This window comes from Periplaneta americana, chromosome 1, assembly GCF_040183065.1.
Source record: "Periplaneta americana isolate PAMFEO1 chromosome 1, P.americana_PAMFEO1_priV1, whole genome shotgun sequence".
NCBI classification, from domain to species: domain Eukaryota; kingdom Metazoa; phylum Arthropoda; class Insecta; order Blattodea; family Blattidae; genus Periplaneta; species Periplaneta americana.
The window spans coordinates 15332809-15357733 of NC_091117.1; the positions used below are offsets into that span (position 1 = coordinate 15332809).

General features: G+C 34.7%; 1 protein-coding gene and 1 non-coding gene across 2 annotated transcripts in view; both read right to left on the minus strand.

The window, feature by feature from the left end:
- The window catches only part of Con (connectin), a 1055959-nt gene that overhangs the window by 87349 nt on the left and 943685 nt on the right, over positions 1-24925 (minus strand). Inside the window, exon 6 of the mRNA XM_069839240.1 lies at positions 23483-23600. Coding sequence (XP_069695341.1) covers positions 23483-23600 — 118 coding nt within the window. The remainder of the gene's footprint in view (positions 1-23482; positions 23601-24925) is intronic.
- Positions 11702-11773, minus strand: TRNAN-GUU (transfer RNA asparagine (anticodon GUU)). Its single transcript has one exon. It is a non-coding gene; the product is annotated as a tRNA-Asn (tRNA).

The window sequence follows — 24925 nt, forward strand, 5'->3', positions numbered from 1 at the left end:
CACGGGCTGTAGCGCCACGGATTATTATTATTATTAAAACAAATTGTATTTGTAACTATCAATCTAGTACCGTGTGTTCCCTATCATCTGGCGAGTAAATACATATGTTAATTTCCATGATTCATTTTATCTCTAGTTTAGGCAGCCATATTTGTTTAAACGTGCACTCTCTTGACCTAGGACACGCCAAAATGTGCATGACGAGGAGCGCAGTGGGAGGCCAACCATCATCACAGACGACCTTGTGGAGCAACGCATCATCTGCTTGCTCATGACGTTAGGCCCATAGACCTGGCACAGCTGACGATCAATTTCTATCGGCGCTATGTCCTGTGCATTCAAAAACTTTATCACTGACCGCACTTCACAGGCGGCGGGAGCTGAAATAGGAACGTCCATCTTCAACCAATGCAACGAAGCTACTGAGAGCACTCGGGAAGTTCCGCTAGCGCATGCGCCATGCCAGGACATTACTCTATCACGCACACGCAGTCGCTTCGCGCAACATATGGTTTGCTAGCTGTGGGACGAGTGGCAAAGTTACTTTATGGACGCGCCTCGTATTAGATCTTCTGTCAGTAGATTTCATGTAATAATAGCAACTCTGATCAAGTGTGAACAAATTATTTTGCAGTAAAAAACAGGGATACTTTCTTTCTGATTGGAATACGACAAAGATGTTTTCATGTCCCTTGTTATTCATTTTTATTTAAATAGCGTATTTTTAATACAGCCATATTTTTCCAGTATTGTATTGAAACATAATTTTGATCGGAAGACTGAAATATTTGTTTCACTACCATGAAAGAAGGCGTTATTAAAAATAATTGGGAGCCTATGCTTAAAGGGAATTTTTGTAAAGCCTCTCCCAAGACAAACACTGGTGTACAATTAGTATGCGCTGATTGTCTCCTATTTTAAGCGGCAAATTAGATTCCGGGCCGCAAGTAGCCGCTACAATCGCACAGGCAGCAATGTTGACTCCTGTCGGTCGTTAAAAATGCATCGAGCCCTTAGCGTGCGCCAGCGTTTGGAATCACGGCAATTAACATGGCCGAGTTCGAGGTTGTGTGTGTAATTACTTCCCCAGGCTGTGATTAGGCTCAACTGATTTACCTGCCTGATGACCCTAATTAGATGTGATTCAACACAAACACTCATACGCTGGGGGCGAGATTTGAGCCCAGGACCATGCGAGTAACGACCCGACTACACCTGGACGCCATTACACCTGAGATGTGCATCAGTATATACCAACCAACCACTCAACCATCTCACATCTGGACCAACAGTTTCTGTTGTCGGAGTATGACTATATTATAGAAAGAGGAAGTTCAATCAAATGCAATGTACAGGGACATCATTTTATTTTTACTCTAATTTTTATTGCACCTGAGTTTTTGAATGTACTTCACTCCCACCTCCTTTACTAGTAAACTTCCAATCGTCCTCCACACAGAACCAAGCCTGTGTATGCAGTCAAAGTCGCCTTACGGTCATAGTAAACAGTACTGAATTAGTGAGTATAGTACGTTCCAGAAATATGTTCGCGTTTTCCAGTGACGAAAGAGCTTTCAATATTGAATCATAAGTCTTCACACGTTCTGTCGTCCGTTTGCCTACGTCGTATATCGGTTTTCCCCCCACCCGCTTCTGCTCGCCCTTATGTAAAGGCTAGTGCCTGGGATATCTTAGCTCTTTTCTGAAAACATTAATTTCTGTTAGGAATTGGACGTCTACGCAATATTATACAACTGTTTAAAATAACTTAAATAAAAGGGCCTCGTTAAGTAATTAACTGTCACGTGATTTCCCTCCTTTCTACGACAAAACCACTTGGACGAACAGCAGATAGCATGTCTCAGTAATTTTATCTTTTCGGATCGGCCAGAAGTACATAAGATATACTTTTATAGAGTAGATACAGAATTATTTCAACATGAGTTACTAGTACGAAGAACGAAACTGATAATTGGAATTAGGTACAATAGTCTATAGTGCGATAATATGCACAAACGAACTGAAGCCTATATCGAAATGAACGGCCACCATTTTAAAAAATGTGTTTAAATATCCATATTATGATTATTTTTCAATTTAACTTCATTCTCTATATTGTATACTAAAGTACTGTAGACAGTATAATATACACTACATAATGAATACGTCCGATTGGACAGCTCAGTTCGTGAGTAAAAACACTTAATGTTAATACAGTACTGTATTTTGATTAACAAAAACCTAATGAAAACTATCGAATTCAAAATCGCGATAATTCCTAGTTTACGTAAATGGATGAACTACAGGGACATCATTTTATTTTTACTTGCATTTTTATTGTACCTGCATTTCTGAATGTACTTCACTCTCACCCCTTCACTAATGTCCTTGCTCCCGTCAGACACACAAACTTACGGCCGCTGTTGCATTCGAAGTCTTCAAGCATTGAAGTAAACACTGCAGTGTATAGTGTATTTCATAAATATGATTGTGTTTTCTATAGAAGAAAGAACCTATATTAATAACATCGTACTAAAAATAATATTCAAGAAACGATAAATTCAATTTCAGAGAATATGCTTCAAAATGTTTTTAATAATATGCGTACTGAATTGAAGCCTACATTGTAATGAACGGAAACCATTTTCAGCAACTTGTTTAAAAATTCAGATTAGATTTTTTTGAATTGAGGTGGCTAGAAGCAAAGGAATGCTAGTGACATTTGTAATAACATGAGTTAACTGCATCCAGTGTAAGCTAAAGTATCTAAAATTTTAGTGGCAAAGGGATATTTTAATCGCATCACACATTAAAATTTAAATAAAAATTTCACCGATTTTACGAAAGCTTAAATATTTAAACCCCATTTTCTCAAAAGTAACTTAAGTGCACTTACAGCCCTTTACTTATGACCCTCTCAACTTAAATGCACTCTCTATATTGTATGTTAACATCAATAATTAATATGCTAAATAAAGTAGACATTACATAACGAACATAGCCGCCTGAATAGTTGAGTTTTTGAAAAAAAAATGTTACTACTCTACTGTATTTTGAGAAATTCTGTAAAAGTGATGATCAAACTGAAAATCGTAATATCGTATTTCCCTACAACATAAATGGATACACTACTTTTCTCTCCTCCTATACCTAGTAAAATGATTTGTTTACATATTGCACTAGTGACATCAAACTCCTGTAATGGAAGGGGGCAACAGTGTTTCCGAGTATAGCCAGGTTAATGTTAAAAATGTTGGTAAAAATAAAGTGTTGTCCTTGTACTTGTCTTCCCTCCTATACCTAGTAAAGTGATTTGTTTGTATTTTACGCCAGTATCATCGAACTCCAGTCGTGGAGGGGGGTTAGCAAACGGTGTTTCTGGTTCTCAACCGTAAATCCAAAGGTATAGCCAGGTTAATATTAGAAATGTTAGTAAAAATAAAATGATGTGCTTGTAGATGTATATAAAAGTGTAAGACTGAATTAAAAACAATTGCTCTACTTCCTTTGTTTATGTCTGAGATAGCCTACGTGACATTGCAGAGGTGAGAAGAAACCAATTATATAAAAGAGTAAGATGGGATTTGAGAAAATCCGTATGACTGCTTGTAACATTTACATAGAAATTCAAGTAATGGAATTAGGATTAATAAATATAATTTACTTTAAGATTTAAGGAGACACTATACTAAAATTACTAACTTCCATGTTTTTACAGCTAAATTCAGAAAACTTTCATCACTGGTGTTTGTGGTTAATAATAACACATGTTGACGGTGTACGAACATTCACCAAGTATTTTAGACTTTGTAACTAAACTGTAGAAGAGAGATTAGAAAATGCTTTTTCCATACCTTGCTTTCTCTCATTTCTCGTTTTCGGCTCTATTTTCGGCATATTTTCAAGCGGAAAAGTCTCAACAATGCAATTTTACTACTGGTTTTCAACTGTACAATGACGTAACTAGAAAACGGATTATAAATTTGATTACAATGGGATTCTTACTTTGTCCACAGATGGATCCAAGCTCAAACAAATATCCCTTTATCAACTAAATATATATCAAATTTCAGTTTGTGTAACAAAAAACTTAAAAAAGAATATACAAAAACAGGATATAATTTTATTTTTGCTCGCTGTTTGGGGCCGTGAAAAAATCGAAACTTTAGAAAATTAACTACAAATATTAATTTAGTAGTACGAATTTTTGTTATGAAATTAACTGGAAACGAAATGGTTCATATATCAACACATATTGCATTTTCGAAGATCGCGTTCAATGGTTTGAGAATTCACGTGCAATATCCTGCGGCAGGAATTACATAAATGGATATGTTTCCAATTTAACATTACCCTCGGGGAGCAGGAGGCTGTGGATTTAGTAAAATAAAAACAAATCCTAGTACAATCAAAACAAACTACCATTAAGGGAATGGACACGGAAAATTATCCGCTAGCTTTCAACCTCGCATATTTTTTTTAACTATGCCGGATCTGTATTTATTTCAAATTTTTAACAAACAAGCTAAACGGGAATTGGTAAATAGAAGTCGCGAGTCATGGCTTGCAAACCCTTTTGCAAAAAATCTTAAGTCGAAATTTGGATCAATTACAGTGCAACTCCACAAATAGACACAGCAATGGTCCGTGTGCGAGACGAGGTACGAACGGCGTCTTTCTACGGAGTACTGCGGACATTGGTAAACATAAGGGCTGTACAATGTTTTTTATGGCGTGGGGACCGAAACATAAATAATTAACGTATATAATTTTAAATAAAATATTGTAGTATATGAAAAACATATAACAAAACAAATCCGTGATTAAGTATAATACATACGTGATACATCTGAAACATAAAAGAAACTTTTGGAGGAAAAACTCTATAAATATATCTACATACAGGGCTTTCATTTCAAAACTTTCCACTCTAAATAACTAGTTAATTGAATTCAATTTAAACCAAAAAATAAACACGTAAATTTAGATATCTTAAACAAGGCTTAATTGCATTTTAGATTTCACCTCCCACCCCCAGCCACTCCCACTTTGAAATTTCAAATGGCACCCCTATATCTTTATACTTGAATATGAAAGAGCATTCAAGTGTTTATACACCACATTCATTTGTTTTCGCATCTTTTCTTTTCTATCGTCGCCTGGTAACCTGCATTTTTTTATTGTTGATTAGAGCTGAAGAGAATAAAGCTACAAAAACTTAGTGAGCATTTCTTGTAATAGTTGTGTTTATGTATTAATAGTACATTATGCAACGAGCCTATAATGATAGTAATTAAGACGCGAGTACGTTTGTTTATGAAACGAGCGCAAGCGAGTTTCATAATTTTCATACGAGCGTCTTAATTACCATTATAGGCAAGTTTCATACGACTTTTTATGCTCGACCATATTTCTAACTTGAAATTATTCAGAAGTATTCATTTTATTTGTATCTGACAGAAGATCGGAAGTGACCTTGTTCATAGCTCGTGAATTGTGAGATGTGCGCTGACGCGAAAGTAATGATTTTTTCCGAGGAACAATAATGTCATTGACCTTGATGTAATGTACCATGAACTAATATTGATACAACCTGGAAATTGATTTATAATTGAAAAAAGCGATGACAAATTCAATTTATTTGAATATTATTTACAATTAACGCTAATTATTATAGTAACAGAACATAACCTTCTGCGACAGTATTGAATTTCCAGCCTCCGTGACGTTTTGCTAGTTGTCTTTCGATTGCATATCCGAGAATAATCGAAAACCTGAACTTTAATGAATAGGTGTACTTTAATGACATACATTAAAGGACTGCTATCAGGTGTATAATTATTACATTTCGTCATGGTCGAGCATAAATTATTTTAAAATGGTGTATACCCTTCAAGAGAGAACATAAATCATCCTTATTGATTAAATTTAGGAAATATACAAAATAAGCTGTGTTTTCATCCTACAATCAACTGATAATAACAAAGCTTCTTATTATCACTACAGAATGCCTCGTAATTAGATGAATTTTGTTTTATCCTATGCTCTGTTCTGATCGAAATGTCAAATTCTTGAGGGATGGCTCTGATTGATTCACCTTTTTTAAACTGTTCCAATATTTGTAACTTCTGCTTCAACATAATTACACTCTTAGACAAAAAAAATGACCGGGCTCCAGATTCTATGTCCGACTCGGAAGACTTCGGGTGCATTCGTCAGAGCATGATACACACGCGGACGAATTTCTTCTGTCGTAAATGTTTCCAACACTCCACTGCCACCACTATATGATGATTATATAACATGCTTCTTAAAGAGAATAATCATCGTCTCTCTCGCTTAGCGTAGTCGGTAGCATTTTGGTCTTGTATCCGAAAGATTTCCAGTTCGAATGTCAGTCTATACTTTGTTTTTTCATTCTCATTTTTTACTTCTTGTATACTGATAATAACCAGTATTGTGAAATATTTAACAGAAAGTTAATTTTACAAAGGGCAAGTTAGATACATAATAGCAATCCTTTCCCTTGTATCTTGTATTTAAAGAGACTAAACGAAATCTTCTCGGATAGAAATAAACAAAAATAAACCTTAAGTAAAATAAATCCTTCTCGGATAGGAATAAACAAACATCATCCTTTTCTTTGTATTAAACAAAATAAAGAAATACATCTCAGAGACCAATAAACAAAGATCAAAATAGACAAAAAATTCAATACCGGGTATGTAATCCCTCCGCATCTATAACCGCCTGCATCCTACGGGGTACACGACTTTGAATCGCCTACACAAGAAGCTAGACTGTTACCATGGAGCTATTACAAAGCAGATATGTAACGGCACTATTTATGAGTGTAGCCAATATCTGGAACACATTGCTTTTGTCTTTAACATTATTCATCTCGTTTTTGCAATACTATTAATATGATGATGATGATGATTATTATTATTGATGTTTGTAATACTATGAATGTTATTATTGTTATTATTCTGGTTGTTGCATTATTATTATTATTATTATTATTATTATTATTATTATTATTACAGCTACTATTACAACTAATACAAATTATAGTAACTGATCAATACTCCTTATGGAGAAGGGAGAAGATCCAAGAACTGAGCATCTATTTTAATTCAAGGGTAATTAGGAAGAAGTCTCCGATATTACTGAATGTTTTTATTTAATTTTTCAACTAATCCAAACTTCTGTGCACGTTAATAAATGTATCATTTGTTTCTAGCTAGAGAAAAAATAAAACGAAACAAATATATATATATATATATATATATATATATATATATATACTTATACGAAGGCGGATACGAACCCGGGTTTTCTGCGTGTGAAGTCACAGTTTTACCACAGAGCTATGACACATACACAGTTCAAACCGTTGTTTGTCCATATAAGAATATGTTCTTGGATCTCGCTGGTTTCGTCCTTACTACTCTGATTTTAGTCTTGTGTATCAGGCGCACAGCCGAATGGAACGTAGATAAATTTACGCTTCAAGAGTCCGGTCATTTTTTTTTTGTCCAAGAGTGTACACATTTTTTGTTCCCTGCCTTGCTGCCAACGTGTACGAGTATCTGCACACTACTGCACTGGTTCAACTGGTTAGCCCTGTGCAGCACGGGACAGGATGCGTTGACTTACCTTGTATCGTGAAGTATACGAGAGTGAGTGTCTATTTGTGGATTTCCACTGTAATATGTTTCCAATAAAACACTAACCATGGGAGTCATAGAAGGCTCTGTATTTGATATAATAAAAAAAAGGTCAAACATGGAAAACAACATCCAGAAAGCGTCGGAAACTCTCGGATAAAATTGGATGTCGGTTTAACCTTATGCATCGGGAGTTGAACGTGGGGCACAGTATTAGCAGGTACCGGGGCATGACGGATCTGCATTAAACGGTAAATTAATCGCGCAAAAGCTGGCTGCATTGTGCCTGCAGAATTTATCACCTGGTAGGGAGACGCAATATTGCAGTGTAGGCCGTGACAAACGACTCACACGGAATGTTAGGGGGGGCCTTGTTTGCATTTCAAACGCAATGCAGACGCAATCTTTCCGCATTCCTCCAGGTTTTTGTTTGCACTCGGATCCATGTGGTGCCAATTTAAATGGCCACCACCCCGCGAAAATTAAATAAGCTTGTATTCTACTGAAAAGGAGTACAAAATAACAAAATAACATTACCTGTAAAAATATCTCAATCCATCCTCTTTAAAAATGTTTTAATTTTGCTATAGAGGATTCCACGTTAAGAAAAAAGCATTGGTTTTATGGGCTTTGCCTAATATATTGTATAAGCTATGTAGTAGGTAGGGGTTTCTATGGCAACTGCTCATTTGATGGAATAGCCCCATATGCTCAATCTTTTTTCTTAAAGTTAAATCCTCTATATAAATACTGTAGTAGGGGATTTACGAACTGCTGTCCCTGATTTATAAAATTGACAGAATGGTTTTGTCTTTTGTAATAATTTTCTTATTTTTAAATTAGAAATTGTAGCTTTGATTGCAGATTAAACTCATTTATTAAAGACGCAAAATAAATCATGTGGATTTATGTAACTATTACACTTTTACTACTTTTGACCAATAAAAGGGTACGGAATTACGTATTTCAACCAATCGTGGCTGCTTATCCTACAATTTTATCACCTCCCTAGCATTTGATTTTTATAATCTCCCTCGCATTTGTTTTTATCACCTCCCTAGCATCTGTTTCTTTGTTTTCCAACATTTTACTTTCAATAATTGTATCTTTTAAAATGATTCATGTATAATTCATAATCCTTAATTAAAACTTTTCTATCATTTATATTGTTTATATTATTTAGATTATTTTATAGCTTCTGCTGTATAAGATTATGGATAGTTTCATATGAGAGATTGTTTAATATACAGGGTGTTTAAAAAATACGGGGCATAATTTCAGGTATGTATTTCCCACATGTAGACAATCAAAATAGTTCATTACAACATGTGTCCGGAAATGCTTCATTTCCGAGTTATGGCCTTCACAACATTGAAATTCACTGGACACATATTGCAATGAACTATTTTGATTGTCTACATGTGGGAAATACATACCTGAAATTATGCCCCGTATTTTTTAAACACCCTGTATATTGGAAATTGAAGTGGACTGCAACTGTTTTAATAAAAATGAAACTGAATCAACAAAGCCTTCTTGACTAGTAATCGTCCATAGAGTTCAATGAAGATTGTACAGTTGGCACAACTGGTAACAAGAGAACAGTTAATCATAACACACTACTGCCATCTAGCAGAATATTTGTAATGATGAGATGGTACAATGATACATTTTCAAGACAGTTTAATATTTTATCAAGTCAGTTAATATTTTATTGTATTAGAGTACTTATTTCTTCTGATCTTTAGCCTATATACTTTCTTCTAATCGTGTAATAGTCAATTAAATTCTATTAGAGTTTTGATTTTCTCTAGATAAATCAAAACCTCTAGTGAGACTACTGGAGATAAATTTTTCATCGTACTGTACTCTACATCCATTTAACTTCGTGGTTTTTCAACCTCTTTTAACATGTGGCACATTAAAATTGTAATTTAAAATCCCTCGCCACACTCATATAATCAAAACGAATGGGTAAAGACTGTAGAATACAGGTAACTAAAAACCGTGCCGCAATGTTTCGAGAAATAAAGGCCAGCTGTTCAGGGAAGTCTGTGAAATAATCATTCCAGGGATAATACTTGCCTTTTTTTATGTGGATATGGAGTCTATTTTATATTATTATTGTAGGAATGGGGAACTTCAAATATCCATTTACAGAGGATCAAGAAACTGAACTTCTAAATTACATTACGATGATGGAAAACAGTTTGTTTGGATTCGCACAAGAAGGTGTAAGACGCCTGACTTATGCAGTTGCTAAGAGGAATAATATTAGGCCTACATCATTCCAATGTGTCGAATATAATATGAGTGTGTCAGAAGCAAAGGAGTACAAGTGACATTTCTAAAAACATGAGTTAAGTGCATCCAGGACAAGCTAAATAAAAAATTTAAAATTTTAGTGCGAAAGGTATACATCTTTTAATCACACCACACACTGGAATTGAAATAAAAAATTTCACGGAATTTACGAAATCTTAAGTATAGGGTATTTCAAAATTCAGTTCAAATATTAAGCCGCTATAACTATTATAATATTTGAGATAGTGAAAAAACAAAAACATCACAGTTTTGGGCAAACAACAGGGTTTACAAAACATTGGGAATATGTATGCCGTTCTCTTGTTCAATGTCCTTTCCAACAATGTGGCCTCCGCGATCTCCAGATTTCAATCCCGCAGACTTTTGGTTGTGAGGTTACGTTAAAGAACGACTTTTTTTCTGACACATTCAACAACCCTACTGCAACTGAAAGATGTCATCTCGCAAGACATTATCTGCAAAATGTTGTGAATGGTGTCGCAGACAATGGTGTACGTTGAACAATAGAACGGCGGACATCTTCGCAAAGTTTAGTAAACCCCGTTGTTTGCTCAACACTGTGATGTTTTTGTTTTTTCTCTATCTCAAATATATAATAGTTATAACGGTTTAATGTTTGAAGTGACTTTTGAAATACCCTATACTTTCAACCACATTTTCTCAAAAATAACTTAAATGCACTTATACCCCTTTGCTTCTGACCCCTCACATATGTCGATTATTTGTAACAAAATTGCTGGATATTAACTTATGGAACATGCCCCTTATTTTCCTGATCTTGCATATAGTGACTTTTGTTTTCAAACTCTAAGAAAGTCCTGGAGAGAAAATATGTACTTGCCAAAGATGACTATATGCTAAGGAAGATCCAAGTACCGAATTTTTCGAAAAAGGTATAACACTACTGCAACAAACATCGTTATGTCTTTTACAGTTGAATCGGTTTATATTGAAAAATAATGATATTTTCTATTTTTGGAACAATAAAATAAATATTTTATGAAAGAGTACATTTTTTTATTTTATTGGGTTATTTTACGACGCTGTATCAACATCTTAGGTTATTTAGCGTCTGAATGAGACGAACGTGATAATGCCAGTGAAATGAGTCCGGGGTCCAGCGCCGAAAGTTACCCAGCATTTGCTCATAGTGGGTTGAGGGAAAACCCCGGAAGAAACCTCAACCAGGTAACTTGTCCCTATCGGGAATCGAACCCGGGCCACCTGGTTTTTCGGCCAGACGCGCTAACCGTTACTCCACAGGTGTGGACAATTGCTGGATATGAACTTATGGAACAATCCCCTTACTTTCCTGATTTTGCGTATTGTGACTTTTGTTTTCGAACTCTAAGAATGTTCTGGAGGGAAAATATGTATGTACTTGGCAAAGATGACTATTGAATAATTTCGAGGGAAAAATTGTTCCGGAGCCGGGTATCGAACCTGGGACCTTTGGTTTAACGTACCAACGCTCTACCACTGAGCTACCCGGGAACTCTAACCGACACCGATCCAATTTTTCCCTCTATATCCACAGACCTCAAAGTGGGCTGACAACCGTCAAGCAACCAACTTCGAGTGCACACTAACTCCGTGTGACTTAAATTGTGGTTTTCTGTTAACGAACAGTGACGTGTATTATGCAAATCAAGATTTCAGGTATAACTCCCTGTAAAGTTGATTTGAATAATTTCGAGGGAAAATTGTTCCAGAGCCGGGTATCGAACCCGGGACCTTTGGTTTAACGTACCAACGCTCTACCACTGAGCTACCCGGGAACTCTAACCGACACCGATCCAATTTTTCCCTCTATATCCACAGACCTCAAAGTGGGCTGACAACCGTCAAGCAACCAACTTCGAGTGCACACTAACTCCGTGTGACTTAAATTGTGGTTTTCTGTTAACGAACAGTGACGTGTATTATGCAAATCAAGATTTCAGGTTCCCGGCTCCGGAACAATTTTTCCCTTGAAATTATTCAAATCAACTTTACAGGGAGTTATACCTGAAATCTTGATTTGCAAATATGACTATTGTTATTGCTGAGAAAGACAGAACAAAGATCGTAAAAGTCTTTTACAGTTCAATCGGTTTATGTTGACTATTACACTTTTACTACGTCACACTACTTTTGACCAATAAAACGGTATAAAAGGACGTCTTTCAACCAATTATGGCTGCTTATCGCACAATTTTATCGCGTCCCTAGCATTTGTTTATTTTTATCACTACCCTAGCATTTGTTTCTTTGTTTGCCAACATTTCAAACTGCACTGGTCTGGACGTCAAAAAACAGATCACTGGTCATAGCTATGCATCTTCCCTGAAACCCCATTTACAAATAAATGAAGAGCACCATTCGGATATCCTGAATAAGTTGAGGGATAAACCATGTACATCAACGAGTTTCACTTCTTTTAAGCACACGTCTAATACAAACACTAACACCAATCACTAAAACATTCAAATTTGAAAATTGTACTTTCAATAATTGTTTCTTTTGAAATTATTCATGTTTTTTTTATTTGGTTATTTAACGACTCTGTATCAACTACTAGGTTAATTAGCGTCGATGAGATTGGTGATAGCAACGAGATGGTATTTGGCGAGATGAGGCCGAGGATTCGCCATAGATTACCTTGCATTCACATTACGGTTGGGGAAAACCTCGGAAAAAACCAAACCAGGTAAATCAGCCCAAGCGGGGATCGAACCCGCGCCCGAAAGCAACTTCAGATCGGCAGGCAAGCGCCTTAACCGACTGAGCCACGCCGGTGACTTTCTTTTTTATGTCATCATCGTTAATTAAAACTTTACTTGTTTATTTCATCATCCCTAATTAAACCTTTTCTAACACTTGTTTATATTATGTTTGTTATAGTTTCTGCTATATGATATTATGGATAGTCACGTATCAGAGATTGTTTAATACTAAGATTTATTGAAAATCATCTGTCAAGTGACGTTGATTACTAGGATCCGGATGATTGAAGTGGAATGCAAATGTTTTAATAAAAATGAAACTGAATCAACAAAGCCTCCTTGACAGTAACCGTCCACAGAGTTCAATAAAGATTCTATAGTTGGCACAACTGATAACAAGAAAACAGCTAATCACAACACACTACTGCCATCTAGCGTAATGTTGAGATGGTACAATAATATATTTGAAGACAAGTTGTATTTTTGTAAGTCAATTAACATTTTATTGTATTGGAGTACTTCGTTACTTCTAATCTTTATGTACTTTCTTCTATAATCTTTTCGCTGTAAGAAAAATCCTAATATAAACAACAGCACGTGACTAAAGTGAGGCTTCATTGGCCGCTGTTTGGCGCCATAGATTCTCAGTACGTGTTCCCGCCTACTGTTGTACATTCTGTTTCATGTTAAACATTTCCCGTTACTCGTCAAGTAGGCCTAACCTCACTACTATGCATTCATTTGCTTAGGATACATTCACTTTATAATTACCCTAATTAAAACTCACATAACTTATTATATACATTTAAGACTATTTGTTTTTCACCGCTTTTGAGGTGGTTTCTACTCTTATGTTTAATAACCAAACACACCGAGGGTGCAGAAGCTATACTTCAGACCACGTGCTTACAGGAACAAATACGAGCTCAAGTGACGCCAGCTTGTTACAAGAACAGACTACCTGAGTATTACTGTTTGTATTCATCCGCGTTCATAGTACATAAAATATAAAAGTAGCTTTTCTTTTACATATCGTTTTACATATGAGTGAAGTTATATGTTTCATTGTATTTAACAACTAGAATTCAATTTTTTATTTTCAAATAATACAAGATGATAGTTTCCACATACGGACTATATTTTCCTGCGTCGTGTGAGTTTTTCGACTGTGAACCAATCACGGGTATGACAGCCACGTGATTGTGTTTACATTAGGATTTTTCTTACAGCGAAAACAGTATAATCGTGTAATAGTCAATTAAATCCTACACGAGTTTTGATTTTCTTTAGATAAACCAAAACCTCTAGTGAGATTACCGTTGAAAAATAATGCTATTTTGTAGTTTTGAAACAAAAAAATAAATATTTTATGGAAAAGTGCGTATAGTATGTATGTCTGTACTGATAAAAACTTCTTTCCCCTTGCTCATCGATTATTATTATTTGTAAGCAAACACACAATCGATTTGGAGTTTGGGGCCTATACAATGGCTTATACAGTGCAACCCTTCATTTTCACCTCGCCGTACATTGCCGTGTGCCTGACAGGTGATAAGATACAAGCAGTAAAACAAGAGGCCGACCGAGGGGTGAAAAGGGTAATACAATTTACCTGTCGATAAAATTATCGTGGGTTGGAAATAGCGTGCTCTGGGGTAGCAACCGCTGCAAAATGTTCTCAACTCCCGCATTAGGAATTGGATGTTAACAAGTTGGACGTCGCACCCTGCGTTAATTAAAACACAAAAAAGTTTATGCGGATCGCGTCAACAGCAGCGCCCAGAATCGTTAACACGTGCTCCTGTTTCAAGCGCTGTTATCTCAGGTTAAAAATCTCTTTCAATATTCCAATTAACTTCCATGATTATACTCGCCCTCGGTTTTAAATATGGAAGAGTCTATAGCCAAGTTCAGAGAGAATAACTCCCGTATTAAAATTCTCCCCCCTCCCTTGCGAGTTATCCAACAGTTTTCCCCCATCCGCAGGTTAGAGTTTCTTATAGTTTTACTTTAACAAAGGACAACATCGCTCACCAAAAATGTGTTACATTTCCTACCTCTATTAGTTGTCCTCTGAGACGCAGTCCGTAATGTGTGTTCATTAGTGGAAGAAAAACATTGTCTATGTTAGTGGGGAATAATATTCAGTAGAAGGGATATCAATGCTATTGCACAAGGTATCGGGCTTTAAGCTTAGGCCTATATTCCAGAACATTATGAAGAATGTGTTTTTCTGAGTAAAATGTCAAAGGGATTTTTAATTTATCTTCAAAAATAGCTGAGACATACATCTGTTTCAGTGAATTATATATATTATTTCTTTTTAATTTTTTTTGTCCAAAATTTGGGACCAAACAATTTTTAAGAACCTAATCCCCAATTTAAGTTGTTGCAAATGTCATATTTCTATATACTAGAAATGAAAAACGTCCATAAGTTTAAGAAAAAGTAAATAAATAAAAATAGGTTAAGTAAAGAAATAGGTAAGTAAGTAAATAAATAAATAAATAAAAACTAAGTAAATAAATAATAAATAAATCAAGTATCTCAGTAAATAAATAAAAAAATATATAGGTAACAAAGTAAATAAATAAATAAATAGTAACTAAATAAATAATAATAAATAAAGTAGCCAAGGCAATAAATAAATAAATAAAATAGCTAAGTAAATAAGTCAATAAATAAATAAGTAAATGTATAAGTAAATAAATAAAATGTATAAATAAATATATTAATACCGGTAAGTGAATAAATAAAAAATAAATAAAGTAGCTAATAATTAAGTCAATAAGTATATAATTACATAAATAGATCAAGTGTATAAATAAATGAATAAATAAATATACAAGTTCATAAATCAAGTGTATAAATAAATAAAGTAGCTAAGTAAATGAATCAATAAATAAAATGTATACATAAATAAAATATATAAATATATAAAAAGCAACTAAGTAAATATGTAATTAAATATGTAAAGTGTATAAATATATTAATAAGTGAATAAATAAAAAATAAATAAAGTGGTTAAGTAAATGTCAATAAATAAATAAATAAATAAATAAGTAAATATACAAGTAAATAAATAAACCAAGTGTATAAATAAATAAGTAAATAAATGGCAAAGAAATAAAGTAGCTAAGTCAATAAGTATATAAGTAAATATATAAGTAAATAAACAGATCAAGTGTATAATTAAATAAATAAATACTAACAAATAATAAATAAATAAAAAATAAAGTAGTCAAGTTAATAAATAAATAAATAAATAAATAAAGTAGTTAAGTAAATAAGTCAATAAATAAATAAGTAAATATATAACTAAATAAATAATGTGTATAAACAAATAAAATATATAAGTATATAAAAATTAACTAAGTAAATAAAGTGTATAAATAAATGAATAAATAAATAAATAAATTTAATAGACAAAATCAATACGGCTAAATATGCATTTAAAGAGAACACTGCTTCAGGAACGGAAATTATGTCTTACTGAGAAAATTTACTACCGCATTACAAAAATCAAGCATTCCTTTTTTAGTATTCAAAATCAATACGGAAGTACAATAGTGATAGTTACTCATAAAATTCTAGTATAAGTATTTGTTTGTCTTGTAGTTGGAACATACATATATCTAGAAACTGTTTCACTATCTCTTTAAAACGGTTAAATTAGTGATAATATTCGCATCAATTGCGATGATAAACATTTCATAAGATGAAACATTGCGGACTAAAGCAACACACAGATGCTGGTTTACTGTCAACCTGTACTAACCTGCTCCAACTGTAGAGCTCGCCATAGACCACAGCAAAAAAAGCACCGAATGCCATTCTAACGTGCTCACCATCACCAGAGCACTTAGAAACGATCCACACAGACACTGATATGTCACTAAAGTTCACTAAACACCATAGAAACCAAATACTTATACTGTAAATTACTGAAGTATGTATAAAATAACACATTTAAAAGGAACAACGTTGTGTAATAAGGTCCACCATTCCAGGAACTTCGAACTATGGACTGCAGTGACTACACTGTCACTTGTCAATCAGTCGTGTTTCTGCGACTACTCTCGCAGCCTGGAGATTGTAGAAAAATAGAGGACAGGTAAAATGGTTGCTATTAGCCATAGAGAAAGCTTTTCTTCAAAGCAAAGCCAGGCTTGCAATGCACACGTTATATTGGATATTATATTTAAAGTATACATATGAAACTTCACAAAGCTTTCCTATCTGTATATTTCTAAGCATGCTTCCATAATTTACTTTTAACATTAATTATGTCGTAGAGTATCCCATGGGAGCAGAAAAATAACTCTAAGCTGAGATCAGAGGCCCAATATCACCAATGTTACATTAATCATATTTAAGTTTCTTTATATCAGGAAGTATGATAGATATCTCCACGAAAATTTCTTCGTTATTTCTTTAATAATAATACTAATAATAATAATAATAATAATAATAATAATAATAATAGCATAATAATTTATTTTATTTTACCTCTATTTTCTCTTCCACTCAATCATATCTACAATATTAATACAAATACATAACTAATAATCATAATAATAATAATAATAATAATAGATTAATAATTTATTTCATTTTACCTCTATTTTCTCTTCCACTCAATCATATCTACAATATTAATATAAATACATAAACAATTATGATAATAATAATAATAATAATAATAATAATGATAATAATAATAATAATAATACTTACTTACAAATGGATTTTAAGGAACCCGAAGGTTCATTGCCGCCCTCACATAAGCCCGCCAGCGGTCCCTATCCTGTGCAAGATTAATCCAGTCTTTATCATCATACCATTTTAATATTATCCTCCCATCTACGTCTCGACCTCCCTAAAGGTCTTTTTCTCTCCGGTCTCCCAACTAACACTCTATATGCATTTCTGGATTCGCCCATACGTGCTACATGCCCTGCACATCTCAAACGTCTGGATTTAATGTTCCTAATTATGGCAGGTGAAGAATACAATGCGTGCAGTTCTGTGTTGTGTAATTTTCTCCATTCTCCTGTAACTTCATCCCGCTTAGCCCCAAATATTTTCCTAAGCACCTTATTCTCAAACATCCTTAACCTATGTTCCTCTCTCAGAGTGAGAGTCCAAGTTTCACAGCCATACAGAACAACCGGTAATATAACTATTTTATAAATTCTAACTTTCAGATTTTTAGACAGCAGACTGGATGATAAGAGCTTCTCAACCGAATAATAACACGCATTCCCCATATTTATTCTGCGTTTAATTTCCTCCCGAGTGTCATTTATATATTTTGTTACTGTTGCTCCAAGATATTTCAATTTTTCCACCTCTTCGAAGGATAAATCTCCAATTTTTATATTTGCATTTCGTACAATATTCTGGTCACGAGACATAATCATATACTTTGTCTTTTCGGGATTTACTTCCAAACCGATCGCTTTACTTGCTTCAAGTAAAATTTCCGTGTTTTCCCTAATCGTTTGTGGATTTTCTCCTAACATATTCACGTCATCCGCTTAGACAGGAAGCTGATGTAACCCGTTCAATTCCAAACCCTCTCTGTTATCCTGGACTTTTCTAATGGCATATTCTAGAGCGAAGTTAAAAAGTAAAGGTGATAGTGCATCTCCCTGCTTTAGTCCGCAGTGAATTGGAAAAGCATTAGATAATAATAATAATAATAATAATAATAATAATAATAATATTTTTATTTTATCTGACGGAGTTGAGGCCTTGAGGTCTTCTTTTCCACTCGACCAGTTCTACAATTAATACAAATATAATGGTGGTGATGATGGTAGTAGCAGTAGTAGTAATAGTAGTAGTAGTAGCAGTACTAGTAATAATAATAAAATAATATTCTATTTTATTTTACTTTGCGTAGTTAAGGTCTTGAGACCTTTTCTTCCACTCAACCAAGTCTACAATTAATACAATTACATAAGTAGTAGTAGTAGTAGTAGTAGTAGCAGTAGTAGTAGTAGTAGTAGTAGTAGTAGTAGTAGTAGTAGTAGACTAGTAGTAGTAGTAGTAATAAAAATAATGTGTTTTATTTTATTTTACCTGTCAGAGTTAAGGTCTTGAGGCCTTTTCCTCCATTCAACCGTCTACAATTAATACAATTACATACGTAGTAGTAGTAGTAGTAGTAGTAGTAGTAGTAGTAGTAGTAGACTAGTAGTAGTAGTAATAAAAATAATGTGTTTTATTTTATTTTACCTGTCAGAGTTAAGGTCTTGAGGCCTTTTCTTCCATTCAACCGTCTACAATTAATACAATTACATACGTAGTAGTAGTAGTAGTAGTAGTAGTAGTAGTAGTAGTAGTAGTAGTAGTAGTAGTAGTAGTAGACTAGTAGTAGTACTAATAAAAATAATGTGTTTTATTTTATTTTACCTGTCAGAGTTAAGGTCTTGAGGCCTTTTCTTCCATTCAACCGTCTACAATTAATACAATTACATACGTAGTAGTAGTAGTAGTAGTAGTAGTAGTAGTAGTAGTAGTAGTAGTCGGCGTGCTGAAGCATGTGTTCATGCAAGAGGGGGACATTTTGAGCATCTGCTCTAGACTACTGACAATTAGCCTACCTTCTCTCAAGCAGACAGGTCCATTAGGTGTGGAATCAAATGCGGATAGATACGGTACGTGATATTCGTGTAACTCTGAAACGGGGATGAATATTGACAAAGTGTATTAGGATTTTTTTGTTGCAAATAAAGTCCTGAATCACCTCCTTAAGGATTGACGTGACCTTTTGATATACCTGTATGTGTGTCGTGGTGTACGAACAGTTGTTTAATTCATAATGTTCCTCCCTACATAGTCTGTTGTGTACGTGTGCCACTCTTGCAGCTATACACAAGCTTATGCTCCAGCATTCAGTTAACTTGCATACGGGCTATTCCATATGAAATCGATCAGTAAAAAACCTCGCATTTTTTTAATACTCTAATTTTTTCCCTATTTATACAAGGTGCTGAGGAGAGTGCATTTGCAAAAATATACTATCGAAAGTCAAACGGTTTTCTTACTATTGAGCGACAAATTTAGCTTATTTTATAAAAACAAGCCTCTTTCAGCGCTCAGAACTCTGGAACCATTTACTGCAGAACATTGAACGGGAGCTCATTTTGAAGCTGACATTTGGTAGGTTATGATAAGAAGTAATCCTTATTTTTATTGTATACAGAGAGACAGATAATCTGATTTCACTTACTTTTAGGCTTTTTGCCCATTTGTAAAAATGTAAAAAAATATTGAGAAAAAACCTTGCATTATTAAGAGGGATTCGGCTTTGTTTGCTTAGTGGCTCGGCAATAAGTTTCGAGGGTATTAAATAAATTATATTCACACGCCTGGACTTGAACGGCTCAGTACCGCACGAACTGGCCGAGAGATGAAGATAAGCATTGGACGTCATTTTACTCCTGTGTTTATGAAAACTTGTGATAAAGCTAGTCCAGCTATGCGCTACTAGAAGAAACATCACGTGTTTATGTCTCCTGGCCTTGCTTGCCTAGGCTAGCTCCCGCCTCACAGTCAGCTGGTTAGTTCACGCGCGTACTATTTATTTTCTTTAATTGATATTTTCAATACTTTCTTATCAACGGTGCACCAGTAAAAAATGTGTTTATTTGTACTTTCAATGCGGAATCTAGCCATATATTTTGAAAATGTTTTTTCGTGGGCAAAGGCGTCTTAATGAAGAAAAATCTAAATTTCTCCATTTCCATAAAAAGTAAGAAAACCTGTTTACATGCCAATATAAATTTTAACTTCTCAGCATCGAAATAAACCATGATTTTGATCACTGGGTGAATGGGTTTCGGAGCCACAACAGTTTAAAGTTGCTAATTTTATGAAAATACGATAAATTTAAATATTTTTAATTCGAACACTATGAAGTTCTGATGCCTCAAACTTTGCACAAAGCATTGTATCACAGTTGCCAACGGACAGAAAAAGTTTCATTGTATTTAAAAATTTCAAGGTCAATTTTCTCCATATTTAGGTCGATTTGAGATGGAATAGTCCAATCGCAGTGTTCCCCTCAATCGGTCCACAAGATGCTACGTCTGATGATGGCTATAGTAGCAAAACTATCATACTTCTGATAACTTCTCGTGATGTGAGATCTATAGATCCAACCTTTTTTTTTTAATTTCGTTTAATTAGCACCATGCCTCATAACGTATAGTCATATTACATGGTTTATTGAAACTTGTTTATGAGTTGTGTGTTCATTGGTGTCCCATTGTCTTTTGGTTCTCTGTTTCGTGATTTTGTTGATATTCATTTTGTTATTATATTATTTTGTGCGAGATCGTGCGTATTTGCTTGGTTTCCGCACAGAACTAATACGCGGTAAGTGTGAAATACCACATTCAGTATTCCCAACCTAACAATTTCCCTCTTCTTACCGCTTAAGCGCGACATTCATTTTACTGCTTTAGGCTTTTAACATATTATTTTTAGAGACGTTTAACATAGTAATAATTATAAATTGGAAACTTACCACTGCAATTTCACCTAAATTGCACTGTTAATTATTGTTTTTTAAATATTTGCAAAAATTAAGTAAACTCTACTACTCCACAAAACTTATTGCATTCTTGATACAAGTAACATTAAGGAAGCCGTGAAAAAATCAACAAGATTCCAGATGCCGATGTTATTACTGCAATATGTTATATAAATAATATTGTTAAAACATTAAAATGAAAAATAAATCATTACATAAACTTACCGTTTGTTTTAAGTTCGCATTTATAGACTGGAGGGAAAAAAAGACAGACGTATATCACGGCCTGCTGGAGTATAGTAAACACAGAAAACATTTTATAGCGACAATGTTGAAGAAAGATGTTTTGGTGTTCCGAAGTTGCCGTCATTAAACAGAAACCAACATGGAGATTTCATTTCAACTAATTAGAAATTCGTCTTTCAGATATGTAATAAACGATCTTCGCACAAAATAATGTATGATACACGAGCGGTATGTTTGTTTTCATGTTCTCGGAAATTAAAAAAAGCTCAACTACGTTTCGCTTTTTCAATCTTTTCCTCGACCATGAAAACGTCAACATACCGCTCTTGTAACGTATATTAACTACTATGTTATTCACTGTTGAATGTTCACTATCACTATCTTTGAGATAATGATACTAGTTCTATTTACGTTATTTACATATATATACTTTTGGTAATTGGATTTTCACTATCAGCATCTTTCAGTTAGTGAAACTAATTCTGTTTACAGTATTTACATATATTCACTTTTAGTAAATATAACTATAGTGTATATATTTTGATGTACCGAAGTACATACGATATTTCCATGCAGATATTCTGCGTCATCATGTGATGAAAGAGTGATGGAACGGAGAAAAATTCTCTCCGGCGCCGGGATTTGAACCCGGGTGCTGATGCTTTATCCACTAAGCCACGCCGGATACAACCCCGGCTAGCCGGCTAGAATCGTCTCAGATTAAGCTCCATCTCTTGGGTTCCCTCTAGTGGCCGCCCTCTGCACTACGTCATAGATGTCTATGAACGCAGGACCGAAGTCCATACATGTGCTGAGGTGCACTCGAATGAGTGACTGGCTGGCCGGCTGATATGCGTAATAAATCACTTTGTGATTTAAGACGGCGCCTATACCGTCGGATCCCGGCCAACTAGTCACTTATTCGAGTGCACCTCAACACATGTATGGACTTCGGTCCTGCGTTCATAGACATCTATGACGTAGTGCAGAGGGCGGCCACTAGAGGGAACCCAAGAGATGGAGCTTAATCTGAGACGATTCTAACCGGCGTCGGAGTTGTATCCGGCGTGGCTTAGTGGATAAAGCATGAGCACGTGGAGCTGAAAACCCGGGTTCAAATCCCGGCGCCGGAGAGAATTTTTCTCCGTTCCATCACTCTTTCATTTCATAACTATAGTGATTATAATATTTTGCTTATTAAGTGTGTATACGCATGTTACAAAACTGAGACATGTATTTACAATTGTTCAAAGTTTATAGCGTTAATATAGTGCACAAATGACCTCAAATGCTCTTTTATGATGTCCCTATTATTTATTGGCCAATTTCTTCCAGTCCTTGTTGCTTCCTTGAAGACACAGCGCTGTTGGTTCAAGATTTGGCAATCCCACAGAAGATGATCGACTGTTTGGTCAGCTTCTCCTCAAGGACATCCTGGGCTTACCGAAATTCTGAATCTGTAGTAATAAGATCTGAGTTTCCCGTGACCAGTTAATATTGATGTATGGTTTTGTGTAGCTGGTATGTTGATTTTCATCCTATCTAGATTAGATTAGATTAGATTAGATTAGATTAGATTAGATTAGATCTTTATTAGCCGAATAGAATTACAAGCATTCATGGCGTCGTCAGTACACAAGAAAAATGACATAACATACAATATAATACAAAAATAGACTTAATTCTAAATAAATTTAACAGTTTAATATTAAGTGACATGCAAAAAAAAGAGAGAAACAAAATTAAAAAATATATATATAGGACAAGCTTGATCTTCAGTCTCCACTGTTCTACCTAGTATACCGGGGACAGAACAACTAGAGGCTTCAGTGACGTCACTACAGAAGAACCCACACACAGCAGAATTGTTCGTGGCACTACAAACTGAAAACGTTGACCATCTACTTTCACTGATCCAGCTGCGCTCTCACAATACAATAAGGTCTGTTCAGAAAATGTTTTGCAGCTGAATGGTATCGTATACCTGCTAGTGCGGGAGGAGGGGGTGGTCGGACAGTAAAAGTAACTGTCTCCAAGCTTCTAGATGTTCTGTCCCCAGTATATCTTCTCTTTTTGCTTTCCCCTGTCTTTTCTTCAACTCTGAGTTACCTGAAACATAAATGGTCAAGGGCAGTATCAAGAAACGTTAAATTCTAAAATTTTAAATTTAGGTATTCATTTGTGCAAAATGGCATATGTGTTAATAAAATGTTCTTTACCTCTTTTTTGAATTTTCTTATGTTAAGTTCTTTGATTTTCTGTGGAAGTTTATTATATAAATTGCTGCCTCTATGTGATATGCTGTTAAGACTTCTGGTAAGCCTGTGGTAATTCAGATGTATGTTTTGGGATGTTCTGGTGTTATACTCATGATATGTTGAATTTGTTTTAAAGGAATCTATGTTTTGATGAATAAAGCACACTGTTTCTAAAATATATATGCAGGGTACAGGTAAGATTTTTAGTTCTCTGAAAATTTTTATACTTTCAGTCCGAATAGGAACTTTTTTAATGATTTTGAGTATTCTTTTCTGCAATTTGAGGACTTGTGTCACTTTTGGTGAAGATCCCCAGGTAATAATGCCATATGATAGTATTGAATGAACATATCCAAAATAGACTGATATTAAAAGTTCCATGGATGATATCTTCGCAAGGACTCGAAAAGCATAACATAAGCGACCCATCTTCTCAGTTACATGTTTATCTGTCACTGAAGGAAAAAATGTCTTCGTTACTGCTCCTTATGTTGTGTTTGACCACATCCGTTGCCATTTTTCAGTGCTTTTCTTTTTCTCTGCGTCTATTATTGTACTCTTAGGTTCTTATTGTAGATTACTGGTATGTGATCTTCTTCTGTTGCTTCCTTAGCTAGTTTATCAGCTACTTCATTTCCATGGATGCCAACATGTGCTTTTATCCATTTAAAGTGAATCTTCCAATGCTGACTAGAATACGTTTTCTTCTTCGCATTTCATTAGCAGCACAATGCAGTATAAAATAAATTACTCTGCAACTCTTACGCCTACTGTAGATTCATTTATATTTTTATCGCTGCCATATATTAATTTTTACTGTTACTGTTAAAATGCCGAAGATAACTAAGCTCTAAGTGGCGTTTGAGGTAGACATAATTCGTTCTAGGCACGGAAAATGTAACTTACGGCAGGAAAGGCACAGTCGACTGGAAAGAAACGAAAAAGTGACCTGACTGCAATAAGCTTATCCATAACACGGTTAAACTTTCAGAGGGTTTACGTTTTTAAAGTGCGGGCTAGAAACAAACTGGAGTCCACCAAGCTTTTATCTCATTGTGGCGATAGGGGTAGAGGAGGTGCCGAGGGTTCGTTCTAGCGGGGGTTGGAGAGGGTAGGTCTTTATATAAATCCTGCAAACGTTGGGCCGATATTACCGGAACAGGGAAAGGCGTACTT